Source organism: Bos grunniens, chromosome 24 (assembly GCF_055505025.1).
Source record: "Bos grunniens cultivar Pamir isolate PY7600 chromosome 24, Bosgru_T2T1.0, whole genome shotgun sequence".
Taxonomy (NCBI): Eukaryota; Metazoa; Chordata; class Mammalia; order Artiodactyla; family Bovidae; genus Bos; species Bos grunniens.
Window position 1 is genome coordinate 39,137,306 of NC_141188.1, and position 13,243 is coordinate 39,150,548.

Consider the following 13,243-nt stretch of genomic DNA (forward strand, 5'->3'; position numbering starts at 1 on the left):
GCTTGCGGGCGGCGCGCGCCCTGGGCGCGGGTCCCGGGGCAACGTGCTCGCCGGGCGGCGCGGGTGACTCGGACTTTTCCGCCCCGGGGGGCTCGCAGGCCTGAGCCGCGGCCGTCCTCTTTGTGGAAGCTGCGTCTGGAACGGCCGTTGCTGTTTTCCTTCCAGACACAACACGAGGGGCTGTTGTGGGGAGACGGGCCTCTCCACGCTGCTGGCACGTTGTCAAGAAGCACGCTCCGCGCCTTGTTTGTGCGCCTCCAAGTTTCATTGTCTCCAAACCGACACCCCACGCTCCGCCGAGCCGCCGCGTGGCTTCTCGCGGGCGGGGGAGTGGGGTCCCGAGTCGGGGGATACCCCCGTCCCGCTTTCCTCCGTCGGGACCCGGGGTGGCCCGGTCCGCGGGGTTGTGGCGCTTTGTCTGAAAGTTGGGCTCCGGGGCTCCCCACTCGCTCCCGGCGGAGTCCGGGCACGACTTCTCCCGGGATGGGGCGTTTTCACCCTCGGAGGAACGCGACTCTGGACCCCAGATCGCCCCCGGGGGTCGGTCCCTTTGGAAAGTTATATTTTCCAGAATTCCTAGCCTCACAAAAGTTTTCCCACGATGAATCTGGGGCAAGAGGAAGAGTTAGGACTGAAGGCGTGCAGTGAGAACGAGTCCAAGTGTGACATGCAAAGAGCGAGCCTGTCATTGTTTCCACCAGGCCTTCTGGAAGCTTTACAACTGAAACTTGCCGTCAGTCTGGTTTTAAAAACAAAATACACAGAAAGAAAGAGAAAAAAAAAAACCACCACCACCACGAAAGGTCAAAGAATGTTAACTCCCTTTTGAAGTTAACTTTTGAGTCCCGGGCAGGGAGGCACCCCGAACGTTCCGTCGTGGGCCGGAGTTGGCTTTTCTGTTGTGATTTATGTCGAGTGGTTCAAAACAGAAGTTAATCGCCGGGGGAAGCCAGCGCAGGGGGTGGCGGGGGTTGTGCTGCGCATGCCCAGACTGGCTCCTGCTCCACGTTCTTCCAGACTTGTCCGGCGAATACGGTTCAGACTCAAGTTAGAGCCGGGCAGCCCCGGACCGAAACCGTGTGTCCTCGGCCACGTTTTCACTTTGGACTTACGTTCGATTGACTCCGGGCCGGTGACTCAAACACGCGGAGCCCCGCACATCTCGCTATGCGGGCGGGAGTCAAACTCAACGTTCCCCGCGGAGGTGGGGGGCGTTGGTAGTTGAGGTTGTACCAACTCCCCGCGTCCCCTCGCCAGGGACCTGGGGGGATCAGAAATTTGGATGTTTAACTGGACTGGGCGAGAAAACGCGCACAGGGGGCGTCGGGGGCGTCGGTATCGTGTCAGTTCAGAGAGGACTGACAGGTTCAGACCGTCCCCGGGAGGGAGGCGTTCCCTCCCTCGTGGTGAACTGCCGGGGATAAGTTGGGGGAAAGTGTGTTTCTGATGGGTCCCCCTAGGGGTGCGAGAGCAGGGGTTGCCTTGCCCCATTGTTCGGTTCTGGCGGGGGCGGCAGTGATGATCCTCCCCGGCTACCCCCGGGCTCTGGGGCATCCCCTCCCCACCGTGCCTCCCGTTCCGCTTCCCTCGAAGCCCCCCTCCCTCAGCCGGGGCCCAGCAGGAACCCGCCGGTCCCTGGGGAATCTCCGGGGAGCGCTGCCCCGGGGCGCGCGGTCCTGTCGCCGCGCGCCGACTCATGGAAACAATGGAAGGTGACGTGTTGGAGGGGAAACTTCGCCGACTGGTTCAGAGCCTGTGCGGGGGCTGCAGAGGCTGCCGAGGTGGCCCGGCTTTCTTTCCCTTTTTAGGTTTTTCTGGCAAATCCTCCGCGGGTGGGCAGGCCCCTCCGGACGTTGAGATTCACGGCCCGGTTTCTAGTTTCTTCTTGTAATCTGAAACTCCTAGGCCTGGGCGAGCTCTCTCGCTCGTGAGCTCAGAGGGGCGACTCCGGCGGGGGCCGCTGAACTGGCGGAACAAAAGCCTGCGGGCCGGCGGGGGCTAGGCTCCTCCCTCGGCTCGTTCCGCCCTGCCTGCCCCCGCCCCGGCCTCCGGCCACCTGGGGGCCCCGCGCCCAGCGGCCTCCGCTGGGGCTCCGGAAGAGACCTGGCCCCGCCGGGTTCGCCGAGTCCGACTATTGTCTGTCTTACGAAAAGTCTGTGAAACTCTTTTCAAGTTTTGTTGAAAATAAAAGCACTTTAAAAAAAGTCAATCGTGGAGCCGGGGGGTTGGTTAAGACTGGTTAGTGATAATAGTGTCCCGCCTTAGAAAACTGAGGATGCCAAAAAGATCTCCCCAAGTGATTTTCAAACGAGCAGAAGACTCGTTGAGGAAAATCCCCTAAGTGTCTTTGCTCCCGGCTCCTGACGGGATGGGCTCCTTGGATCTAGTGTCCGGGATGTTAAGTAGGGTTCCTGTCGCTTCTCCCGAGATGTTAAGATCCGGAAACTTGTTAGGTTTGCTTTTTCCTAATAGTACACTTATAAGATCCCTCTGGTTATTCTTATTCCGAGATCCCTTTCTAGCCTCTTCCAGATTTTTTTTTTTTTAAGTCCAAATTCACAACCACTATCTCTGACCCTTCCCCGTGCTCTGCCGCTCTCTCTGTTCCTATTCGGGGGGAGGGGCGGGGGGAGTGCTTTTTAGGGTTGTGGGATCCATAGGCCATCTTGTGGCTTTCTAAACAACATTTCCTTGTATGTGGATGGAGTAAGAGGCTTGTGATCCCCGCTTCCCGCCCAGGTCCCCCCACCCCCTCATCGCCACATTTTTTAAAGCATGAGCAGAGCAAGACGTTTGGAAACAAGTCGTAACCGGGAAAGCGTTCAAAAGCTCTTTTACAATAGGAAATGAGTAACGTGGAAAAGTCTTTTTGTTTTTCCAAGTTGAGCCACAATCCGGAGGGAGAGTTTTAATGGAAACAGCCCTGACAGCAGCAAACGTGGTTTGCTGTAGTGAAATACCAGCTGGGGCAGCCGAGGGACTGAAGTCTTAACTTCCTGTTCCTTCAGCTTTGTTAAGACGTCCGGAGGCCTGGCACTCATTGATTTGAGTGAACTGAGAGCACAGTAAAGTCACTGCAGTTTGGTATTGCTTAACTGGTATCTACCTTCTGTCACTCGCCTGTTTTGAGAGTGGCGGCTTCTTGTCAAACCAAGTAAGCAGATCAAAGGATACACTTTAGGGGTTTTTTGTTTGTTTCAAACTACTTGTGATTATCAGTTTACAGTTGGGAATTCACTGTTCAGTGTGCAGATTTTCACACTGTTTTTAAGAAGTTAAAAAGTTGAGGGGGGTGGCCTGTGGGTTGGGGGGTGGTAATAGCCTTAGGAAGAAGATCTGGCTTTTCAGACTTTTTGATAAGTTTAAATAAATTGCTTTATTCAAATTAGTGTTAGTCATTCAGTTATTTGATACGATTTTTAAAAATTAAGATTTTTTTTTTTTAATCAGAGCAGTTGTAAAGCAGGAATATTTATAATTTCTTAAGGATTTCTTGGTCAATACTTCTTCACCCAAATTTTAACATGGGTTTTAAAAGGTTTTCATCTGCTCAACAGTGAAAGCACTTTCAGTTTTAAATGTGTCTCCCTTTTTTGAAACTTTTTTTTTTAAAGCAGTTTAATGAAGTCTTCTGGGGAAAGACATCAGATACGTGGCAGCGGTTAAAATTTAGGATTCCTGGGCCTTTTACTGATGGCTGTTGGTTCATGAAATCTTGAGCTGAAGTGAATTTGCAAGATCATCCTCCTCTTTTGTTAGAACTTGCTTTACTTTTGTCTTTTGAAGTTTCTGCGTTTTCTGCGGATACTCCCTCCGGCACCTTCTGCCCCCTGCCGTCCAAAACTGAAAATGTGTCAGCAAGTAGAGTTAGATTCAGTTAACTGGTGGGCTCTCTCATCCATCAAATGCTTTGAAAGGAAGGGTTTTGGGGAAAGTTCCTTTAAAAGCCATTGAATGGTTTATCACTCTGAGGAATATTCTGTTTTTATTTCCTACCAAGTAAACTACTTGAGGTTCTGTCAACAATGTTAATGAGAATTTTTTACATTTCATGCTACTTTAATTTCTTTTACATAGAAATACTGGTTTTTAGAGCATACTGTAGTATGCTTTAAAAACAAGATTTCATTTCTTTAGTCAGAGTAGCCTTTTATAGTTTTGAAAGGGGGAAAGTTAAAGTTCAAAATTTGGGGCAGTCTCTTGGTTAAGACTCCAAGCTTGCAATGCAGGGGGTTCAGCTTCTGTCCCTGGTTGGGGAACTAAGATCCCATATGCCTCGAGGCAGGGCCAGGAAAAAAAAAAGTCTAAGTTATCTTTAAATGTCTAAAAGGGCCAAATTTGAATTTTTGTGGAACCCAGTCTATGTGTGATTTAAATATTCTCTATGGTGTGTGAATTTTTAAAATTTCTGGTAGGATTAAAGTGCTTGTAAACAAGAGTTTCCTGTGGTAGTTGCATATTCAAGTTTTCTTTGTCATGTAATGATTTAAAGCCGAATCCTGCTTATTGATATGTAGTATTCTAGGTTCAGATTAGGCTGGCAATTGAAATTTATAGAAATTTAAACATTTACGCAGTATTAGACATCTTTTGAGGTCTCTTTTGAGGCCTTACATAAGTACTAAAAGTAGAAAAAGCTTTTTATGCAATGAAACTTATCAGTGGTTGTTTGTATTTAATAAAAAGTGACTAGTGCTGTCCATTAAAAGTAGGTGTCAAGTTTTGAATAAAAGGAAGTAGCAGTGAAAAGGAAAAGGAACTGGCAGAAGATTCTGGCATGCATTTTATCTTTCAAATACTAACTGGGTTAAAAGTGTAATTTTCCTTCCTTATATCAGTGGAAAAAAAATCTTCCAGTTTTATTTCAAAACCTTCAGTGGAAGAGGGAAGAAGAACAGCGCTTGAAACATGCATTAAGATCCTGGCTGACTTGTTTTTCCCAGTTAGCAATGACCTCACCAAGGAGGTTGTCAGACACATCCCGTCTGCTGTGCCACCTTTCCTGTTTCACACGTGGCATGCTATTCGCCTTGGGTGCAGCTTTGTCTCGTTTGCTGGATTAGACTTTTCTGAGCTTCATTCAAAAGGAATGTGAGTCGTTGAGTCCTATAGGAAAGTGGGTACAAAAGGGAATCTGACCATGGGCTGGGGACCTGGAATATGCTGCGAGTCGAATTACCCTGCAGATTTCAGACGAGCTCTGGTGTTCGGGACAAAGAAACACCGGTGCTTCCCTGGGCTCTCAGAAGTTGAGAAAATGCGGTTGTGCTGAGTGTTTAAAAGAGGTGAGCTTTGCAGTAGGTGCTCTGCTGATAGAAGCAGCTGACAGCAGGCCTTTGTCCTGTCCTAGGTGTTGTGGCCGCGTCTGGCAGTGAGACTGAAGATGATGACAGCATGGACAGTCCCCTGGACCTCTCCTCTTCTGCTGGCTCAGGCAAGAGAAGGCGGAGGGGCAACCTGCCCAAGGAATCCGTTCAGATTCTCCGCGATTGGCTGTATGAACACCGATACAATGCCTACCCCTCAGAGCAAGAAAAAGCGTTACTGTCCCAGCAAACACACTTATCTACACTACAGGTAAGGGGAAGGCATTCCCAGGGGTGGTGGGTACCCCCTCCCCCGCCCCAGAATCACTTTACAGCATTCCTATATAGCAAGTCATAAACTGCCTCCTCACTCAAAGTGGGGGGAGGCATATCTTTTTCTTGTAAAGTTTATAGTGCTAACAGCTAATAACTGTTAGCTATCTAGAGAAACAGAAACACTTGACAGTCATCTGTCAAACAGCATTTCCTTTAACGCCTAAAAGAGCCTTCCTTTATGCACCAAACATAAAAAGGAGGTTAAATCTTACTCTATTGCCCAGGAAACTGGTTTGATATTTAAACAAGGACAGCCTTAAGTGAGGTAATTCATGTCCTGTCTGTTGACATAGTCATTTGAACTGGGAAAAAAAATCAGTAACTGGGAGGAGTGGCTCTTTTCATACAGGAAGGTTTTCCTGTAGTTGATTAACTTCAATGCTGGGCAGTAGATAATAGGTTAATATGGGGAGAGTTAAAAGGTAAACTTCCCTCTCTAAAATCATTTTCAGACATTTGAGAACGTATACCTTTTTTTTTTTTTTTTGGTGCTGAAAGGGTTTAAGGATGATGAGAAGCCAAAAGGGGAATTTGTATTAGAAAAGGGGGTAGTTTATGACAGGAAGCACCTCTCCTTTCTTGGCTGGGCTCAAAATACCTTGAAATAAATTTGTAGGTTCCTATAAGCCTTTTCATGCCTTCTTTAACGCAAAGAGAGAGACCAGTTAGGCATCCCCCAAGAAGGTTCTGGGTAAAATAATCCGCCTGCCAATGCAGGTGACTTGGGTTTGATCCCTGGAGGAGGAAATGGCAACCCACTCCAGAAGAATTCCACGGACAGAGGAGCCTGGTGGGCTACAGTCCATGGGGTCGCAGAGAGCTGGACACTACTGAGTGATTCAGCAATAAGAAGAAGGAGGTTCTCAGGCGTGTTGGCAGAGTGTTAACATGTCTAAAACATCCCTGTACAATTTCAGGTCTGTAACTGGTTTATCAACGCCCGGCGCAGGCTCCTTCCCGACATGCTGAGAAAAGATGGCAAAGATCCAAATCGGTTCACAATTTCCCGCCGTGGGGCCAAGATGACTGAAGCCAGCTCTGTGGAGTCAGCAGTGAGCATTAGGAACCTCATGCCAGCTCTAGAGGAGAGCCCGTTTCACTCCTGTACAGCTGGGCCCAACCCAGCCCTGGGGAGGCCACTGTCTCCTAAGCCGTCCTCCCCAGGATCCATTTTGGCTCGTCCATCAGTGATCTGTCATACCACCGTGACTGCGTTAAAAGATGTGCCTTTCTCTCTCTGCCAGTCAGTTGGTGTGGGACAAAACACAGATATACAGCAGATGGCCAACAGCAGCTTTACAGACACCTCCCTCATGTACGCAGAGGACTCCTGTAAATCTGGACCAAGTGCAAACACACAGAGTGGTCTTTTCAACACTCCTCCCCCTACTCCACCGGACCTCAACCAAGATTTCAGTGGCTTTCAGCTTCTGGTAGATGTTGCACTCAAACAGGCTGCAGAGATGGAGCTTCAGGCAAAACTTATGGCTTAACCCCCCTTTTTTTTTCCCAAGCAAAACAGTTCTCAAAAAAAAATGTTAATGATTGCTGGGATGATAGCAAAAGATGAATTTGCATTATTTTATATATTTTTTTATTAATATTTGCACATGGGATTGCTAAAATGAAGCTTCCTGTTACTGAAATGTTGTCAGTGGAATACAGTCATTCCAAGAACTATAAACTCAGAGCTACTGTAGAAACAAAGGGTTTTCTTTTTTTAATGTTTCTTGGTAGATTATTCATAATGTGAGATGGTTCCCAAGATCATGTGATTTTTTTTTTCCCCCCTTCCCTTCCCTTTTTTTTTGTTGGTGTTTTTTTCAGACTGTGCAATACTTAGAGAACCTATAGCATCTTCTCATTCCCATGTGGAACAGGATGCCCACATACTGTCTAATTAATAAATTTTCAATTGTTTTTTCAAACAAGTATGAATCTAGTTGATTGATGCATTTTTTTCATGACATAATAAAGTATTTTCTTTAAAAATTCCTGTAATACAGAGTATTTTGTTGAGGGAGGCACTTCTTAAAAATGAGTAGGAATATAGCACCCCAGTGAGCAGGAAGTTGGGGGTAGGGTGGAGTGTGAGTTGGGGGGGGTGTCACTAACTCTTTGAACAACTGTGGACAAGCCAGTCTGTATAAACAGGATGTGTGATATTTACTCTTGATAGGAGGCATAGCAGGCCCTTAAATCTTTACTTAAAACTGCATGACAAATTGAAATGAATCATTTCCATCGGTGTTTAGCTAACCAAAAATCCCTTGGTGGTCTAGACTGCATATTTTAAGCTGTGACCCATGTTGAAAAGGAAAGTCTCGAAGCATCAGATTGCGGCCTAAGTTTTCAGAAGTAAACAAAAACCCAAGCAGTTCTTAGTATTGCCTCTGGCATGTTACCTTCTAAAATAATTTTTGTTCAGTGGTCCAGTTAGGTAAGGCCTTTACGTTTAAAATCATTTTTCAAAGCACTGTCTAAAATGGTTAAAACAGCAGAGTTGTATCTCCCACAACTCTTGTCAGTTTATTAGGTTGCCAAATAATTGTTAATTTATTAGGTTTCTTTTCTAAGTCATGGTTTGTGAAAAGTGGTGCCGACACAAGTGGAGTTTGTTGGAATAGGCAATTCCTTATGAAGCCAGGATGGCTAGAAGGGGATTGGTGGTGTTCCTTTCCCTTACATGGTTGAGTGGGTTTGTCACATGCCACAAAACCATTCTTTGTAGTCATGCTTAGTATGAAGTTTCTTTGTTATTATAGTTATGTTCTTTCCAGCCCTGCCCCAGCTTATGAATTGTCCAAGTTTGAGGGAGCATTAGAGCTTCAGTATTGTTTAAAGAATGTAGAAAAATTCTTGCAAACTCAAGTTTGTCTAATTTTGAAATTCTGTGTAGAAGGTCCCTACAGTAAAAAGAGCTAAACTCTTTTCTAAGTGGAAGAGAAAAACTGATGAGGACAATTAAGAGCTGAAAGAAAAACAAGGGAGGAGAAGGCAGATGCTCTAGTCTGAGAGGAAGGCAATAATGAAGGGCATGTCAGTCTGACGTGGCCTAGGCCCACCTCAGAGTCGTAGAAATAGACAAAACCAAAAATAAAATATATAAAAGGAACAAGGTAAACAAAAATGAAATAAACCACAGGCAATTAAGAATCATTACTGGCTTTAATAGCTAGATCAAAGGCTGGAATTCTTTGAGTGCGGATAAGGGAGGCCAGCAAATCCTGAAAGGCTTCCCTTGATAAGACATTTCATTAATCATACAGTGGGGGGAGCAGGAGGAAGCAGTCATATGATTTAGAAGAAAAATAAATGTCAAGGGTCAAATGAAACCCAAACATTAAAAACAGAAAAATCACCCCAAATAGATCCAGGTGGATAAATAACTGGTATATAATAAACATTAACTGGATAAGTACATGTAATAAAATATTCAAGTTGGAGACAAATAGAAATAATTTTTATGCTTAGTATCTGGTATATCTTTTCTCGTTTATTTTTAATTTGTGTTTAAAGCTCATCTCTTTAAGAATAGAATGTATTTGGGTCTTTTAATTTAGCCTAACAATCTCTGCCTTTTACTTTGTGTGTTTGGTTGATTTATATTTAATATAATTATTGATATGTTTGGGTTGAGTTTACCATTTGGATTTTTTTTTTTTCCCCTCCCCCTGTTCCTCTTTTCCTGCCTTTTTTGGGGTTAGTTGAATATTTTACATATTTTGTTGTAAGTTTCCTATTCTCTTTCAAACTATATTGTTTTTAATGGTTGTTCTTACAGGATTACAATATACATCTTTGATTTATCACAATCAACTTAGAATTAATATTACACAACCTTATACAAAATATGGGAGAAGGCAATGGCACCCCACTCCAGTACTCTTGCCTGGAAAATCCCATGGACAGAGGAGCCTGGTAGGCTGCAGTCCATGGGGTCACTAATAGTCGGACGTGACTGAGCGACTTCACTTTCACTTTTCACTTTCATGCATTGGAGAAGGAAATGGCAACCCACTCCAGTGTTCTTGCCTGGAGAATCCCAGGGATGAGGGAGCCTGCTGGGCTGCCATCTATGGGGTCGCACAGAGTCGGACACGACTGAAGCGACTTAGCAGCAGCAGCAGCATACAAAATGTAGAAACTTGGAACAGTATAGTTCCATTTACTCTCTTCTTTTTTTGTTGTTTTTTATATATATTTTAGCTATAACTGATAAATCCAATAGTATGTCATAATTTTTGTTTGAAACAGGACTATGTTTTTTTTTTTTTTCCAAAAAATAAGAGAAAAGAGAATGTATACAATCATACTTTAGAGATATTGTGGGTTTGGTTCCAGACCTCCACAATGACGTGAATAGCACAAAATGAGTCACACAAATTTTTTGGTTTCCCAATCCATATAGAAGTTATGTTTATACTGTATTCTATTAAGTGTATAGAATCATTAATCCAATAAAAATATATATAACTTAATTTAACAATACTTTATTAGCTAAGAAGTAACTAACCATCATCTCAGCTTTCAGCAACTCATAATCATTTTACAACATTTAATAACATCAAAGATCACTGAGGAAATTCCCTGGTGGTCCACTGGTTAGGACTCTGTTTTCGCTGCCAAGGGCATGGATTTGATCCCTGGTTGGGGAATGAAAATCCCATAAGCTGCAGAGGTGCAGCTAAAGGCAGGAGTAAAAAAGATCAATGATTACAGATCACTATAACAAATATGATACAAATGAAATAATTTGAACTACTGTGAGAATTACCAAAAGGTAGCACAGAGACATGAACAAATGCTGTGGCATTGATAGACTTGACATAAAAAATATATCTGCAAAGCACAATGAAGCAAAGTGCAATAAAAACAAGCTATGCCTGTATATAGTATTTTTTAAAATATTTCAGTTCAGTCGCTCAGTCGTATCCAACTCTTTTCGACCCCATGGACTGCAGCACCAGGCCTCCCTGTCCATCACCAACTCCAGGAGCTTACTCAAACTCATGTCCATTGAGTCGGTTGTGTCATCCAGCCATCTCAACCTCTGTCGTCCACTTCTCCTCCTGTCTTCAGTCTTTCCTAGGATCAGGTTCTTTTCAAATGAGTCAGTTCTTCACATCAGGTGGCCAAAGTATTGAAGTTACAGCTTCAGCATCAGTCCTTCCAATGAATATTCAGGACTAATTTCCTTTAGGATGGACTGATTGAATTTCCTTGCAGTCCAAGGGAATCTCAAGAGTTTTCCAACACCACAGTTCAAAAGCATCAGTTCTTTGGCGCTCAACTTTCTTTATAGTCCAGCTCTCACATCCATACATGACTACTGGAAAAACTATAGCTTTGAATAGATGGACTTTTGTTGGTAAAGTAATATCTCTGCTTTTTAATATGCTGTCTAGGTTGGTCATAACTTTTCTTTCAAGGAGCAAACATCTTTTAATTTCATGGCTGCAGTCACCATCTGCAGTGATTTTGGAGCCCCCCAAAATAAAGTCTGTCACTGTTTCCACTGTTTCCCCATCTCTTTGCCATGAAGTGATGGGACCGGATGCCATGATCTTAGTTTTCTGAATGTTGAGTTTTAAGCCAACTTTTTCACTCTCTTCTTTCACTTTCATCAAGAGACTCTTTACTTCTTTGCTTTCTGCCATATGGGTGGTGTCATCTAAACATCTGAGCCATTTCTGATATTCTTCATTCCTTGTGAGTCCAAATGTTATTTCTCTTCAGCTTGAATTTTCTCGAGAATTGTGCAGGGCTCCTGGTAACTAATCGGTCTTTTTTTTTTTTTTTCATTGAAAATGACTCTTCGAAGGATAGTTTCACTAAAGATAGAACGCTGGGTGGTTTTTTACATCACTTGAAAGGCATTTATTGTCTGGTTTCCATGGTTTTTAAAGAGACATCAGTTTTCACTTATATCATTGTTCTTTTGTATCTAATGTCTTTCTCTGGCTCTTTCATCTTTGCATTTCTGTAGTTTGGCTATGATGTGGAAAATTCTGAAAGATGGGAATACCAGACCACCTGACCTGCCTCTTGAGAAACCTGTATGCAGGTCAAGAAGCAACAATTAGAACTGGACATGAAACAACAGACTGGTTCCAAATAGGAAAAGGAGTTTGTCAAGGCTGTATATTGTCACCCTGCTTATTTAACTTCTATGCAGAGTACATCGTGAGAAACGCTGGGCTGGAAGAAGCACAAGCTGGAATCAAGATTGCTGGGAGAAATATCAATAACCTCAGACATGCAGATGACACCACCCTTATGGCAGAAAGTGAAGAAGAACTAAAGAACCTCTTGATGAAAGTGAAAGAAGAGAGTGAAAAAGTTGGCTTAAAGCTCAACATTCAGAAAACTAAGATCATGGCATCTGGTCCCATCACTTCATGGCAAATAGATGGGGAAACAGTGGGAATAGTGGCTGACTTTATGTTTTGGGGCTCCAAAATCACTGCAGATGGTGACTGCAGCCATGAAATTAAGACACTCCTTGGAAGGAAAGTTATGACCAACCTAGATAGCATATTAAAAAGCAGAGACATTACTTTGTCAGTAAAGGTCTGTCTAGTCAAGGCTATGGTTTTTCCAATAGTCACATATGGATGTGAGAGTTGGACTATAAGGAAAGCTGAGCACCAAAGAATTGATGCTTTTGAACTGTGGTGTTGGAGAAGACTCTTGAGAGTCCCTTGGACTGCAAGGAGATCCAATCAGTCCATCCTAAAGGACATCAGTCATGAGTGTTCATTGGAACGACTGATGTTGAAGCTGAAACTGCAATACTTTGGCCACCTGATGCGAAGAGCTGACTCATTGGAAAAGACCCTGATACTGGGAAAGATTGAGGGCAGGAGGAGAAGGGGATGACAGAGGATGAGATGGTTGGATGGCATCACCGACTCAACGGACATGCTGCTGCTGCTGCTGCTGAGTCACTTCAGTCGTGTCCAACTCTGTGCGACCCCATGGACTGCAGCCTACCAGGCTTCTCCGTCCATGGAATTTTCCAGGCAAGAACACTGGAGTGGGTTGCCATTTCCTTCTCCAAAGCATGAAAGTGGAAAGTGAAAGTGAAGTCATGAGTTTGGGTAAATTCTGGGAGTTGGTGATGGACGGGGGGCCTGGCGTGTTGCGGTTCATGGGATCACAAAGAGTTGGACACCACTGAACTGAGCTGATGATGGGCCTAGGTATAATTGGAAAAGACCCTGCTGCTGGGAAAGATTGAGGGCAAGAGGAGAAGGGGGTGACAGAGAATGAGGTGGTTGGATAGCATCACCAACTTGATGCACATGAGTTTGAGCAAACACCAGGAGATAGTGAAGGACAGGGAAGCCTGGTGTGCTACAGTCCATGGAGTTACAAAGAGTTGGACATGACTGAACAACAAAAGGTATAATTGTAATTATCCTGTTTGGACTTGTTGAGCTTGAATCTATGAGTTTATCTTGTTTTTTCCAAATTTAGGAAATACTGGCCATTATTTCTTCAAAAATTTTTTTCTCTTCTCTCCTAGAACTCCAGTAGATTTATACTACATTATTGTCTTAGGTTCTATTTTTCTTTAATCTTGTTTCTCTTTATTC

At 44.2% G+C, this 13,243-nt stretch overlaps 1 protein-coding gene across 12 annotated transcripts in view; it reads left to right on the forward strand.

The window, feature by feature from the left end:
• The window catches only part of TGIF1 (TGFB induced factor homeobox 1), a 31,833-nt gene extending 24,199 nt beyond the window's left edge, over positions 1-7,634 (forward strand). For 8 of the 12 annotated variants that reach the window (XM_086373108.1, XM_086373112.1, XM_086373111.1 and 5 more), the window contains 2 exons: positions 5,351-5,577; positions 6,560-7,634. In XM_086373108.1, the coding sequence (XP_086229234.1) occupies positions 5,351-5,577; positions 6,560-7,135 (803 nt within the window). In that variant the 3' untranslated portion in view covers positions 7,136-7,634. The other 4 variants (XM_086373118.1, XM_086373119.1, XM_086373117.1 and 1 more) reach the window with 4 other exon arrangements.
• Positions 7,635-13,243: the final 5,609 nt, after the last annotated feature.